The sequence below is a fragment of the Tachypleus tridentatus genome, chromosome 3 (genome assembly GCF_004210375.1).
Source record: "Tachypleus tridentatus isolate NWPU-2018 chromosome 3, ASM421037v1, whole genome shotgun sequence".
Classification (NCBI taxonomy): domain Eukaryota; kingdom Metazoa; phylum Arthropoda; class Merostomata; order Xiphosura; family Limulidae; genus Tachypleus; species Tachypleus tridentatus.
In genome coordinates, this window is record NC_134827.1 from 6,308,934 (window position 1) to 6,325,427 (window position 16,494).

At 32.8% G+C, this 16,494-nt stretch overlaps 1 protein-coding gene across 1 annotated transcript in view; it reads left to right on the forward strand.

Moving 5' to 3' along the window:
• LOC143246271 (peroxiredoxin-like 2A) overlaps positions 1-15,129 on the forward strand; it is a 31,880-nt gene extending 16,751 nt beyond the window's left edge. The window contains 3 exon segments of the mRNA XM_076492722.1: positions 7,014-7,148; positions 10,812-10,947; positions 12,864-15,129. Coding sequence (XP_076348837.1) covers positions 7,014-7,148; positions 10,812-10,947; positions 12,864-12,991 — 399 coding nt within the window. The 3' untranslated portion in view covers positions 12,992-15,129.
• Positions 15,130-16,494: the final 1,365 nt, after the last annotated feature.

A 16,494-nucleotide genomic window follows, 5' to 3' on the forward strand; every position in this document is an offset into this window, starting at 1 on the left:
CAAGGAGTTTCTTCAGTGTGGTGTATCTCCGTTTGTAAAGATGGAATTATATACTGCTCAATGCCCTAGTTTTGACATTTACATCACTACATCCACCTTCCACCATCAAGGCAGGTTATCTTAATTGCAAGATACAGCCGTATATTCTGAACCCTCTCAGATATTTCCAGTGTCAACAGTTCAGGCACTTGAAGATATCACATTGTGGTTCCTTGACATATGCTCATTGCAGTGGCAAGCATAATGTCTATGAGTGTGAAATAGACTCTCATTGCATTAATTGTAATGATCTCACCCTTTCTACTTTTGTTCTTGCCCTAAATGGATGGAAGAAAAAGAGGTACAGATCTCTCTGTTCCTCCAAAAGAATCATTCTCAAACCATATGAAAAGTCTTTTGACCTCCATGGCTAAGAAAGTTGATGAATCAATGTCAACACCTATCTCTGACCCTACCATTCATTCCAACAAATCCCCAGATCCACTTTTTTTGGTACTGGGTATGGGCATTTCCTCAGATACATCTTCTTCTCCAACCCCAAGATGCAAAATGATCATTTATTCAAACCCTCAGTTACTGGAAGCTTATTCCAATGACAGAGACCTGTCCAATCAATCAAGGGCAGGATTCATGGAGATTGATAGATCTCCCTCAAATAAAGAAAACAGAAAAAAGACATGGTCAAAAACAGAAGGGCTCTCCACCCAATTTGCCTACACATAAATAAAAATAGCCACTTTGATACAGTGGAACTGTTGAGGTTTACATTCTAATCTGGATGACATCAAAGCACTGATTGATTTTTACCATCCTATATGTCTTTCCTTACAGGAAACGTTCCTGAAACCTGTTGATACAGTCACCTTTTGGCAGATTTCTTTGTACAGAAATGACAGGTTGTGTGAAGGGCCAGTGCATGGAGGGGTGGCACTGTTGGTCAGTCAGGATATGTCCACCCTGTGTTTATTACTCAACACATCCTTGGAGGCTGTAGCCATACATGTTTCCTTGGATCATACCATCAATGTTTGTTCTCTCTACCTGTCTCCTGAAGAGACCTGTGATCAATGAGACCTTGATGCTCTCATTGAACAGTTGCCATCTCCATTTTTTAATCGTGGGGAACTTTAACTGACATAATCCGCTCTGGGGAGGTACTGATATTAATGGGAGAGGTAGCCTTGTAGAGCATATACTCTCAGATCACAACCTTTCTCTCTTCAATACTGGTTCATATACTTGTTTTCATGCACGTAGTCAGTCTTTTACTGCTGTTGATCTCTCACTTTATTCTCCTTCACTATTCTCACACGTTTTATGGAGGGTTGACAGTAACCCACGAGGCAGTGATCATTTTCCCATCATTTTGAGAGAGACTGACTGTGGTCAATACCAACCTGACCCATGTGCTCTGGTGGAAGCTGGATCAAGCCAACTGGCCCTCTTTCACTGCTCTTGCAGAACTTGATCCTGCCATCGATAGATGACTGCTTGGCAGCAGTGACTGACTATATTATACAGGCATCTACTCAATGTATTCCTAAAGACTTGACACATTTTCCACGATCTCATCATCCATGGTGGAATCCTGCCTCTCACGTGGCATGGAAGGCTCAAAAATGGCCTTCTTAGGTATCTCACACTCTCGAACTGCATTGCTGTTCAGCAGGCCTGTGATAAGGTGTCAAAGCCAGAAGGACTCTTGAATTAAATTCACAACCAGCACCAGTTTCAAAGTCATATGAGACAAGATTTGAAAAGTCACTGGGCATTATAATTCTGTACACCTTTCAATCTTGCTCTCTGATTGCCAGGAAATAGCTGATGCCCACAGCATCATTGATACTCTCAGTGAAAACTTTTGCCATGTATTTAGCTCTTTTGCTTCATCCTCCACCTTCATAACCATCAAGAATCAGGCAGAGCAATCACCTCTTTCCTTTCAGGCTGATTGTCTTTATAACTATAAGTGCCTCTATACACTGGTAGAATTGAGACTGGCCCTTCATCGGTCTGGCAGTACATTGGTCAGACTTGATGACATACACTATGAGAGGTTGTGCCATCTGTCTCCTGCTTTTCTTGTCATTGTTCTGGTTGTTTTTAACCAGATCTAGCACGAGAATGTTTTTCCTGATGCATGGCACCAGGCTGTTGTCCTACCTTTCTCTAAACCTGGGAAGGATCCCAAGATTCCTTTGAACTGCTGTCCAATTGCTTTGACAAGCTTTCTCTGTAAGACCTTAGAGAGAATGGTTAATGCTTGTCTTGTTTGGTTTTTTAATCAAACAACCTTTTCTCACCAACCCAGTGTGGGTTCCAACAACAGCGCTCCACCATGGACCACCTGATTTAACTTGAAACGTTGATCAGAGAAGACTTTCTTAAACAACAACATCTTGCATCAATGATACTATGTGGAGGTATGGCATTTTGTGAGACCTCCACTTATATGGGTTATGTGGCCATTTGCCCATTTTTATTAAAAAGATTTTAATAGGCAGGCTATTCATAGTTCATGTGGGTTCAACACTTTCCCGTTCTTTCCTACAGGAACTTTGGGTCCCTCAGGGCTGTGTTTTGAGTGTCACACTTTTCAGTATAAAGATTAATGCCATCACTGAACAACTCCCTCTTACTGTTGCAAACAGGCTCTATGTTGGGGACTTCCACATGTTGTGTCAGTCATTGAACATGAGATTTATTGAGTAGTAGCTACAGACTGCCCTCAGTCATTTACTGAAGTGGACCACAGCAAATGGTTTTAACTTCTCTCTCTAACTCTGTTTGCATGCACTTTTGCTGCCAATGGGGTATTCACCCCAATCCTGAACTCCATGTCAGTGAAGTTGTGGTTCCTGAGACAAAGTTCTTGGTGCTTATGTTTGACTGTAAGCTGACTTTTATACCACATTTAAAGCAGAAACAAGTCAAATGCACAAGAGCACTGAACATCCTCCATGTTCTCTCTACTGCCAGTTGGGGAGCAGATCGATGTTCTGTGTTAAAGATATATTGTGCTCTTATTCGATCGAAACTCGACTATGGATCAATGGTCTGCCAGACCCTCAGCCTTAAAGATGCTGGACCCCTTTCATCATCAAGGACTTCGACTCTGCACTGGGGCTTTCTGTACCTCCCCAGTTCAAAGTTTATACATAGAATCTCATGAACCTTCTTTGCGCCTTTGCCGTTTGCACCTGTCTTTACCATATTCTTCAAAACTTCATTCCTTACTAAAGCATCCCACCTGGGGATGTGTTTTCCTTCCTCAGTGGGCCATGCTTTTTCAGAACAGATGATCTGCCATTGTTCCTTTTGGCCTTCGTATCCAGGCGCAGTTGAATGAATTGGGTCTGCCTTTGGATGACCTTGCTGTATCCATTGGTCAGCCCATCCCACCATGGCTTATAACCATCCCCAAATGTGATCTTTCTTTAACTTATCTGAGAAAAATGGATACTTCTGATTTGAAGTACCATCTTTTATTTGCTAAACATCTTTCGAACCATCCCTCCATTCCCATTTAAAGGGATGGTTCAAAATCAGTTAACTCTATGGGCTCTGCCATGATTTGTTGTGGTTCAGTAGTTGCACACAGAATCCTCTTTACAGTTTCTGTGTTCACTGCCAAACTGTATGCCATTTCTCTTCCCCTGAATCACGTGGAAGCTAAGCAGTACTCAAATTGTTCTATTTATACCAACTCTCTTTGTTCTCTACTCGCCCTGGAATTGCTTCATGTTAGTTCTCACACTGTTCTTGCTGATATTCAAAACTATCTGGCCCATTTCTCTTTAACATCTACTTCTATCCAGTTCTTCTTCTGGATATCGGGTCACATTGGTATTCATGGGAATGAGCTCACCAACACCACAGCTAAGTCTGTGTGCTCTGGCACTATCACTGCTGTGCTTGTTTCATACATAGGTTATGGTCATTTATTCAAGAAATGTTGGCACTCGACTTGGAGTGAGCAACGTGAAAACAAGCTTTTCCAGATAAAACCCTCTATTGGATTTTGGCCATCTTGTTTCCATAAGGATCATCAGAAAGAGGAAGTTGTCCTAACTAGACTACGCATTGGACACAGTTTTTAACTCATTGTTTTCTTTTATCTGAGACTCGTGCACCAATGTATGGTTTGTGTGACACTCAGCACACAGTAGCCCACATTTTTTGTTACTGCAGTATTGTGTAGTTGTGCCATTTGAAATACATGTGTAATTATGGTATGCATTTGAGGTGGGTAATGATGACATTGTTCAGGTAGACCAACTTCATGGGCAACTATAGGAGGCTCATTTATCCCTCCCTGTAAAATAGAAAACATAATTCTTTCTTAATTCATTCTGAATATGTATACAAATTTACAAGTTTTTTTATTCACTTCTGAATTTCACAGTATTTATTTATTACACCTAATTTTCAATTATAATAAAAGTTGTTAGGTCTCTCGGCAGCTTTGCTTAAAATCTCTAATTGCCTAACCGTGGCTAAGTGTTAGAATACATTGCTCTCACAATAACCTCTTGGATATTGAACAACAAAATTCTCATTCAGGTCATCAAAGCCACCAACGTTGTCTTCCTGATATTCCTTGAGCTTTGACACAGTGCAATTGGGGTCAACCTGTTACCACCTGCTAGTGATACCAACAACATGTTACCAAAGACATTGATGCAATCTTGCAGACATCCCATGAGACAGTGTGGTTGGGGTCACCAAAATTTATTATTATGGAGTATATATAAGAAGTCTTTACCCAGGAATGCAAATAAAACACTGCAGTCCCCAAAGATGTATGAGAGAATAATGCACAAAAGTTCAAGATTTGTGGTCTTTTATTATATGTAAACATTATATAGATATAGGTGATTCAAAATAGGATATCCTATACACATCAAGTAATTAATAAGCAAGTGTTCCTTAGGTATTTTTATTATTCTAAATTTTTATATCTAAGCAAGGCTTAAATCACACATCAGTTTATTTTCAAATCTACTTCCTTACTTAGCCATCTGCTTAAATACGCCATGAAGTGTTTTGTAGCCTGTTTTTATTATTTTCATACCAAATAACAGTTACAGTTTGAATAATTTTAGATGTATATGTAGATTTACATATGTTATGACAAATTGGACATACAAGTTGTCATTCAGGTCATCAAAGAGACCAACATGATGTTGCCAACATCCCCTGAGCCCTGACATAGTGTAATTTTGTAATACCGTAAGCAGGCTACCAAAGAGACTGTAATAGGTAGGCTGATGTTCTGATAAAACATGTATGTTTCACCATCAATAAAACTTTCCCTTATGGTTATAAATCATTGTTTGCCTAGCTATTATTATATTAGCATAATGCACTTCTTTACTGAAATATCAGAGACTGACACAGTCTCACAGTCATTCCATGAGATGGTATGGTTTGGTCAATCAGAATTTAATATAATGGAGTATATGTGTATATACCTGTAAGTGTGCTATTTGGCATAAACTAACCCTACAAATATTAACTTCTTCAAATGTGACTGTGGGAGTTTGCCTGTTTTCTTATCTGTAATAACAAAATCATGAAGGTGGGTCCATCATCCCTTGACTTTGACTTTGCTTCCCCCTGGAAAAAATTCTGCAGGTGCTCATGGCCACGTTTTTAGTTTTTACAGGCCAGGAGCCTTTTTAATTCTATTTGATATTTTAACACTATATAAAATACCCTATCTGATTTTTGTTGTTTTCTTATCTTATGCATCTTTCTCTTATCTGTTAACTGTTTCTTTGGTCTTGCAGTTCAAAACAAAATAATAACCAACTGTTTGGTGATGATTAACTTTATGGCTTTGTTCTAAAAATCTTCAAGCTAATTTAATTATTATTAAAGATTTTTTTCAATTCATTAAGACTACAGATGACTAAATCAGTCATCTTTACAGTGAAGCCAGCACACTTGGGTTACTTATGCTCTGCTTCGTAAATTCTTAGCAGTTATACTGTTGGTGCTGAATACCATTTGATCATCTCTGGATAATCAGTGACTAATTTCAGCCCTTCTTCATTGATTTGAAAGGTTATAACATAATGTGTATAGATGATATGCCTGATATGGTCCCTGTCTATTAATTTCATAACTTGTGTACACTAAAAAAGTAGTGTTGTATGATTGTTATTGTGATATATCAGCTTAAAAGGTGTTTTGCTTTCCCATTATTTATAGGGATTCTAGAGTTAGGGGGTACTAAATTTTGTTGTTTTTGTCTATCACGTTTTATTAAACTTATGGTACAGGCTATCAAAAAGTTTTCATAATTTAAGAACTTTCTTAATGCCCTCCTTTCTGTAGCAACTAACAGATAACTATGTAATGGTCAGTGAAACAATGCATGAAATTGTGATGGAGAAACTGAAAATATCTGTTAATGCCACAGATTAAAAGTATTCTCCTCAACCTCATACCCATCTTCCAAATGTCTAATAAATTGTTATTTTACTGGTATAGTTTAGATAGTTATGGACATCCTTTGATACTCTTGATGTACATAATTCATTATAATTTTTAATAGTTATGTTAGTAATTCATGTGCATATTTGTTTTTGTTTTTTTTATAATGCAAACTCTCTCTCCATATCTTTTTTCTTTTTAAATCCTGAATGGGATAAAACATTTGAAATTTATGCCAGTACCCATTGCACATAGCTTACTATAAAGTAAGACTTCATGGAAAGGTTACTAAATTTAAATCTAAAACACATTTGATCATTATAATTAAAACTGGAATATATTTTGCAACTCAAATAATTCTTGATGAACTTTTATATAGTAGGTTTATTAGCCTGTATAACATTTTTCATTTCAAAGGATTATAAAAATGTGTTGATTTTTCAAATAAAAATACAATGTAATTGTGTAGTATGGCTTCCAAAGGAGAATTAGTAATACAGAGTTTATTAGTTTAGTATTCTACTGATTTATTTATACATTTTTCAATAAAATTTTGTGTTATTTATTTTCAGGAAGCTTCTATGCTCTCCTCCCTGAAACCTCAACTGGATAACCTTGGTCTGTCTCTCTATGCTGTTGTTCATGAGAATTTGGGTATCAAGGAATTCCAACCATTTTTTAAGGGTGAAATATTTTTAGATATTGAAGTAAGTAGGATTAAATTATAATGATAATTAGGGTATCAAATTTATGTTTTTTTATACCTAGGAAAATATTCTTCTTCTGGTATCATTGATGTGCAGTGAAGTAGTTTCTAATTGATAAAAGCAACACTTAACTGTGTGAATGGAGTTGGTTCTGTGAATATGTAATAATGTATACTATATTTCCTAGTTTACTCAGTGTATCTTCAAATTATTTAATAGGCTTTTAATAAATAGTGCATTTTACTAAAGTACTTTTACTAACAAATTGTTTAAATTTACTAAGTCAATCTGACTAAGACTAACTAGACTGATTACATGGTGATTTTTATGTTAAGAATAAAAATTAGGCCTAAGTGATAGTTTTAACTATCACAGTAGTTTAACACTATTTATGAATATGATAGTTAACCTACATACTATTCAAAGAGTGCATATGATGCACATACACATTTAGTACCATTTAGCATGGTCACTTTGCCTTTTTGTTCAAACAATGATTAAATATGGCTGATGACATGAGGGACGATGTGATAGGGAACTGTAGTTGTAATTTGAGTTATATTATTTCAAGTGCAAATAAAATAGAATTTATTCCATTGTAGTGCTTTACAAACAATATTCAGAAGTTTTTGGTTTTCCAAGAAAAGATGATTTGTATTTGGAAAAAGATAAGAGAAAACAAACTGAAGTAACATGTAAAGTTTCTAGCAAGTGACTTGTATATTATTAAAATACCTTTAACATAAATTTTGTACATGGAATATGCATACAAGTGATTTTATGGCAATGAAAACAGAAAAAAATAGAGCTGCAAATGCAAGTAAGAAAAGCAGCAGGAGTAACAACAAAGTGTTGAGTCCACAAGAACACCTTTCAGCAATGTTTGAGGCTCAGTTACCACTCACCAGGCACTGGATGAAGCTGACAACTACAGTATGTTATTTATTTGCAAAGGATATGCATCCATTCTATACATTTGATGATCCTGGCTTCTGTTATATGATTAAGAATTTTGAGCTATGCTATTTGCCTCCATATTGCAAAATGATAGCTTTTTATTATATGCAGGAATTGTACCAATGGGAGAAGTCTAGAGTCCAACAGCAGCTTCATGGAGTATAGTGTTATGCTATTACTACAAATGTGGATGTCACAGTCAAAACAATCATGTTGCATTATTACAGTCCATATCATTTCACAACAGTTCAAACTACAAATTTATCTGAAAGTCACACACATGTGAATATCATAGCAGAGGATACTAGCAATAATGTGCTAGCTACAATTCTATGGAATAATTGCTGCTACTACAGATAATAGGGCAAACATCACTGCTGCAGTTGAGATGCTTGAAATTCCTCATTTGCCATGTTTCAGTCGCACACTACAGTTTGCTGTTGATCAGGCTTTAAAGTTTCCAGAGATATAAAAGGTGATCAGTAGGCACAAGAACTTGTAGCTCACTTTAACTGCTTTCCAAAATAATGTTACCTATTGCATCAGAAGCAACTTGCTCTCAACTATGAACATCTTTCACTTGATGGTAATGACATTGTAACATGGTGGAATAGCAGTTACTGTATGGTTGAAAGAATAATTCAGCAGCAGCAACTGTTGTGTGCTATGCTATTGGAACTCAATGAAAAGTGATTTAATACCTACTGACATAAATTCTCTTGTATAGAATAGTTTGTAGAAATAATGAAATTACTTCTTCAGAACACTGATGCTTTAGGGACCCAGAAATATATTAGTATAACTATGACACATGTACTGTCACACAAGCTACTCTCTAGCATCTAACTTGTAGTGAACAAAGCCCATGCTTTTGGTGAAGTAAAACTTTGTAAGTACCTCTCTGCATACATACAGGATTTCTTGTGTATATTCAAGAAGTTGCATGAATAGCCAACATTAAACTACGACAAAAGTAAACATTTGACTATTATTCAGACTTGATAAAAATACTTTTTTTGTCTTAAAGTTTTCATATTTCACTTCCATAACTTTCAGAACCTTCTAAATGTGTATCTAGTATTTTCTTAAGAAAATTTTGTTTTTTGTTATTTTCTCTACCCTAACATCAATTGTAGTGAAATAAAAAAAAGGTAAAGTGAAATGCTGAAAAATATAAAATAAATCTCAGTTACCATTTTTTACTTTCCATAATGACTGCATATTGTAACAGACAAGTACACACTATTTAGTCTTACAGACAAAACTAATAGACTTTTCAAACCTGTATTCATTTAGTTTTATTGCTTTACATTTGCACTCGGACCTTTTCAAAGTAATGCAAAAGCCATTTATTATATTCAGACAGCTTTATGTGAACAAATGATTGAGTTATAAGCACATTATGAATAAATTACACACTTACCTCATACACATGAATATCACAAGAAATTTAGTATTTAAGTCTGGAGTTCAAGCCTTTTGCTGTTGCCTGATGAAGCTTGTAGGCCCACCTTTTTTCTTGATTGTCTGAAATATTTTAAGTATGAAATTCAGACCAAGGAAATACGGAATATCCTAAAATTGCTGTTATTTAACTGCTTCATTATTAATTTGCAAATAGATTAAAGAAATTATGTAAGCCATGCAGAACTCAAGAAGAAGAATTCCAATACACAACCTAAGACCTAATGGTATACAAAAGTGTGTGAGAAAGAAATTAGAAACTACAATTTCATGCCAGTGTAATTTTTTTTTAAAGAGGTCTTCCTGAGTTTCTGAATCAATAATGACATTACATTGTGCACTTCAAAATACTCCTCCTCATGTCTAGAAACAGCTGTGTCGGAATCACACAACCATACCAAACAAACAGACATTATACAGTTAACAATCATGTAATCTGAAGAATGTTTGTGTAAAAGGTAAAATGTCAACTCACTTTAGAAACAAGAGCAATCCATTACAAATCCAAAAGTGTACTATTTCAACACTTTTTAAAATATTCTTGAAACATAATTAACATATTGTCTTGGAATAAGTTTTTCTTACAAAGAGAAAGTGGTTATCCATTCTTTGTTCTACAAACAATTGGTTTAAGGGAACAAATGAAATAGTTTCAAAGTAAATTTTTTGTATAGAAAATAGAAAAGTTATAGTTTTCACTCTCAAAATAATATTTTAGTTTTGACTTTGTTACAAAAAGTTCATATTTTATTGTTAATATGTCATAAAAAGGGTATTGAAATGCAAGTTTCTTACTTGTGCAGTTCTTCTGAGCAAGTATTTCAATGTATTCTGCTACTTTACATGACGTATAAAAAAGGTAAAGTATTAAAGATAAGTAATTAACTGTAACTGAAGAAATGTTAGTATTTTACCCAGCTGTGGTTCTCTCTGAAAGTTATTAAAGATATAAATCTAGTAAAAACAATAAAAAACATTGTCTGATAAAAATATAATTATTTGAAAAAAATGCTTTGGCTAATTTCTTTAAATTTAAAACTATCTAGTTAAGCCAGAAATATTATTTATATTTAAATTGAAAATTAAAACTATTTTTCTTATATGAATTCAAGCAGTTTTAAGTTCTTTATGTCAAAATAATTGTCTTTTTCTAATCAGTTTAGAACCTTAGTTCATTGTAATAATGGCTGAAATTTGATAATATGAGTTTGCACCTAATCCTGAATTCCTTTTTTGTTTTAGAGAAGATTTTATGGACCTAAAGAAAGAAGAACCTTGCTCATAGGATTGTTGAGAATTGGAGTGTGGTACAACTTGTATAGGGCTTACCAAAAGGGCTTCTCAGGTAACTTGGAGGGAGATGGTACATTGTTGGGAGGTAAGTTTAATGATCTAAATATATCGGTATTAATTTAATAAAAGATGGAGAGCCATAAAGAGCTTATTGAAATCTTCAGTATGATTTTAGGATTCTATGTATATTTCCTGATTTAATCATACATTTTCCCAAAACATTGCTTTGAATGTTATATTTTGTAAAAAATTGTAGATTGTTTTGACTAATCTTTCTCCAGTTTTGTGACTTTAGAGAACTTTCTGAAATGTTCAAGATGTATATAATTTTGTTGTGAAATATAATTGCAAGAAGTATGACAATGGTGTATAGTTATCTTGAACTTGATTGTACATAGGACTCATATTACTAACCTTTTTAATGATTTCTATCTAATTAGTGAAATGTGGCCAGTAAAAACGTTCTCAAGGAATGTTTAGGTGAATTCTTTTCTCATAAGGTAAAACTGTTAATCTGAACTCCTAGCTGTAAATATTTATCATCTTCAAAATTTATCAAATAGCATTTAAATTGTATTATTTTTTATGTAGATTAATGTTATTGATTGCCAGTAAAATATCCTTTGTTGCTGTTGGCTTCAGTCTGTGTTAATTAATTTGCAGGAAGGAGTATAGTGGATATTTTCAACATTTTTCCACTATGTGAATCATTCATAAAAACTTCTATTTTCAATTTAATACCTTAATAAGATGACAGAAATTAAAAATGCAGATCATGGTATATCAATACCAATCCTACCAACTATTAACAGCTGAATGCTAAAAAACAGCAATGACATATGCACACATTTTGAAATTTTACTGTTATGGTTCATAAGAACTGGACTTGTCAACTATAAACATCCAATTTAAAAACTGACAACAATGATAAATACATTCAAAAAGGTTCTATCAGTGGTTACCAAGACTGTTAACAGCCATAGGTAGTTGAATGATAAAAGTTATCTGTACAATAAATACATTCTGGGGAATTTTCAGTCACATACAAAGAAAAACACTGAACCCAGAATTACTACACTCCTTACAATATCATATCTGTTCACACACTCATTCTCAAGACGTGCACAGTGATGGTCAGTTTCAAACTATCTTTGTTAACCTGAAGATGATCTAAGATGGTAAAAATGTTGTTCTTGTACCTTATTTTAATTATAAATTATAATACCCATGCTAGCCATCTCTGCAACACAAACACAGAATTAATATCTACTATAAAACTGTCAAATTTACTGTTAAAAATACGACACTGTGTAACAAAATTTGTACTTTTTCTTGTTCTTGGGCAGAAAGTATTATTTCCCAATTGCTTATGCCTAAAGTAAATGGAAAAGACCATTTTTCTCTTAAACTTTGCTTTTGTGACCTGGGAACATATAATTAAAACATGATGGGAGACTATATTTAGGGGCTGATACATGAAAGTGATTTACATTACAATCGTGAATCTCAAAAAACTACTCACTTCTAAACATTTTTGTATAACTTTAGTATAAATACATGTAAATCTTTAATCATACATTTTATTCAGACCTTATGTAAATGAAAATGTGCATATTTCCTTGTTTTTACATAGAAAATAGGTTAATTTCTAAATTTCATTATCCAGGTCACAAAAGCAAAGTTTGAAGGGGATAATGGCCATTTTCTGTACTTTTACAACATAAGCAATTAAGAAAAAACATATACTATACAGGAACAAAATTTGTGTTACATAGTGTAATTTAAAATTTATTGTGATCACATACTTGGAATGAACCATTTTTAGTTTGGAAATAAGTCATTGAAATTATTTCGTTTTTATTTTCAGGATTTGTTAATTACATACAAAATATATTTTCAGCAACAAAACTGAATTCTTGAATTTTTAGGCTCACTCTTGTTGGAATTTTATTTGATTTTCGTCCTTTAGTTTAAAAACGTTTTTTTCGTTCTTTTACTCAGGTGTTTTTGTGCTTGGTCCAGGAAACACTGGAATTCTTTATGAACATAGGGAAATGGAGTTTGGTGATACTGCTAACAAGACTGAACTTATTGAAGCAGCTAAGAGAATTAAACCAAGTTACCAGTAAACAGGATATCACATATTTTTTCTATGAATTTACATTCAACAAAAAAAAATAGAAATTTTTTCCATATTATTAAGTTAGATGTAAATGTTGAATTAATAATATCAAGGATTAGCAATATTTTATTGTATAAAATAGGTTGGGATTGATTTTGTTTGACAATCTCATAGTTAGTTTGTGAAGAAAATGTGAAACTTGTATATTTTTTTTGAGTATTGAGAGCTAAACATCATTTCATTTTTTAATATTTTTCAATGAATTAGACAACCTTAATGTAATTTGTTACACTTTTAAATAGAATTATATTAATCATGAATTTTGTCTACTTACATAGTAGTATTATATCAACAGTGTCAAAGAAAATACACATGTTGCTTTGTTGTTATGATAAAAATAAAACAGTTTCAAAGAACCAGTATAAGAAAGCTTAAATTCATATGATTGGTATGTTTGTACTAAATTAAAAACAAAGATTACAAAGAGAATTAATTATCATTGGTATAAATGTGGAAATGTAAGGTTAAGTGACATATAACATTGTTGAAGTGATGATAGTTGTGAGAAGCAACAATTATCACTCTGTTTGTTAAAAATTAAAACAGCTAAAATGGAATAGAATAAAATACATTGTTTTTTATTCTATTCCATTTTAATCATTTTTAAAGTGTGTGAAATACTTCAAGTATTTATAGTCTTTTGTCATATCATTGGTGGTTTAATCACTGAAGCAATCAGGACTTCTGCTAATTCAATGTAAACATGCCAGTCCACCACTGCAAACTTTTGGGTATAGTTTATTGCAATAAATACAGGTATAGTTTTTTTGTTTGTTTTTTTCAGACAAAGAACTGCTATCTAAGTTTTCTATGCCTTGATTATTGTCATGTGTCAAATAATGTACCACTTTTAATTTTTGTAGATGAAGCCTAGGTTGTTTTCTTTGCTTGTTTTGTGTGAAATTCTCTTTCAATTCACATTTATATGAACTGATGGTTATAATCAGTCTTTTTCTTTCTTTATCCTGCTTTTTTTTAACGTAAAGTTCGTTTTAGATAGAACATAATGTTAAGTCGTATATCTATTTAGGGAACATGTTAGGATTTCATTGTCCCATACTGATTGAGTTAGTAATAGTGTGAGCTGTATTAAGATGACCATTGTGTTATTTCTTCCTGTAGAATTTAGTAAGTAAAGAAGAGACATTGCTACATGTAACAGTTTTTTTACACATGCAGCATAACATGCACCTTTTTTTAAAAACAAATGGAGATAATAAAATATACTTTTTATTTGTAAAGGGCTTGAATGAGCTAAAACTTTATCATTGATAATCAGTTTCTATTTTTATATACAAATCTGTATTTCCACAAGATAAGAGGCACATCACTTGAATGACAGATTGTGTGTGAAAAAGTATTTGTACTTTCACATTATCTTGAGTTATAAGTGACTTGTGTGTTCCTCTACAAGGAAAGACAAGAAACTTCAGTTTAAATTTGATATAAACCTATAGGTACAGAGAAGGTCATTTTAAGAGTTGTACATTATTTTCAATTAATTAAAGATGATTGATACTACTAAACACATAGGTTTGTTTTTTGTACCATAGATTTAATTCATCATATGATTCTCACAAACATTTCATAAAAGCCATCATTTCTGTACAATTGAGTGCATCATTATCTTAAAGTTTGAAACATTGTTATACTCTGATGTATATTGTAATAAGATTGTTTAATAAAATTACCAGACTTAGGCAAAATTATATCTTCAGTGATGTCGAGAAAACCCACTTGTAGAGCCTTTTTTACATATAAAAATTATATCTTGCAATTTTAAATGTAAAATTTTCTCTTAAGAATTGTTTCACTGTAATTTAGTATCTTCACTGTCTTATTAAATAATAAATTTAGGGTAAAATATTACAGTACCAGCCTGTATGTTGAAAAAATATAATAGGAAATATAATCATGAATAAAATAGAAAGCTGAACAAATGTAGAAATAAAGTAAAATGGATAAACAAACTATAGTAAGAAAATATGTTAAAAAAGGCTTAACCATCTTAATTTTCAAGGTTATTTTAGAGCCATACAACAATTGTAGTAGAAAAAATAAAAAATAAAGTTCCTAAAAACTTAAGAGTTTGAATTTTTCTTAGTTGGCAGTTGTTCAAATTTGTGACATTCTTATAAGTAAAAACAATAATGGAGAAAAATGCTAATAATAATATTATTTTGTCAGTCAGAATGAACCAATAATTGAATATTATTAAGGGATTAAGTGTTCTTACAGTGAAGTTTTGTAAAAATGATAAATGATTGCTATAATTGTTTGAGCTACCATTAGATCTCAAATATTAAAATGTTTGAAATAATTGATTTGCCAATTATTTTTCTGAAAGAAACTAAGGGTTGAAGACGAAAAAAATGCATTTAATCATGGAGTGGGTTCAAGGTTGAATATGTTTAAAGGCTCAAATCTTGTAAGAGTTAATTAGTTGAGCTGATAAGCTGAAGCTAGAACAATTTCTCAAGTGGAATTGCTTCAAAGCCAGTGAACAAAATTGTAACTGGAAATTTCTCACTGGTGTTAAATCAGATATTAATAAACTTAAGTCAACATCAACACCTTTGCCAATTTATAACAAATTACGAAAAAGTAAATTAGGCTACTTGACATTAAAGGCCCTTTAAACTTCAGTACAAGAAACCTTTTTCTCCGAAATATATTTATTCGCAGTAAACTACTAGTAAAAATCACGTAAGTACACAATTTATATATTCAGAAAATCAATTCATGCTCGTATAACGTTTGAGGGTTAAATTCATAAACACCTAATGTAAAGCAAAACAGTGCAAAATGAACACTTCTAACACTACCATCAGGTGTACAACATTAACTAACATACTACACGCATATATTGATTATAATGAAACATTGACATGGCCATCTATTTGCGTATGTATTTTAATAAATACGGTAGGGCCATCTGTTGTTTTGAAATGCAACAACGTGTTAATGCAAGATGTGGCGATAGAGGCTTATGAAATATGACGCCACAAACAGAAATTCATAAAAAAATTCACACTTTGGATAGTCTGGATACAGATAATAAGAAAAATAACTAGAGTATGTACAACAGTCGTTTCTTCGCATCATAATACAAGTTACTGTACTTTGTTTTTGTTTCAGAGAGGAATATGTAGAGTGCATATTGCTTTTCTGGCCAAATTTAATCTCCACCATGTGCATGTGGTTAGGATAGCGTAAATTTGAAAGATATTACTCCAAATCAACTCATTTTTGTAAAGAAAATCCTTGAAAGTGAGATTACCTAATAAATGTGTATCTCTTTAATTGTATAACTAACATACATGTGGTGATAGTTTCAGGTTTATATGATTAATAAATTACAAAGCCAAACCTGTGAACGATAATTGTAGGTCTGTGTATTAAAAAAACAAACAAACAGGCAATTGGGTACATGGTGAGATGCATGCAATT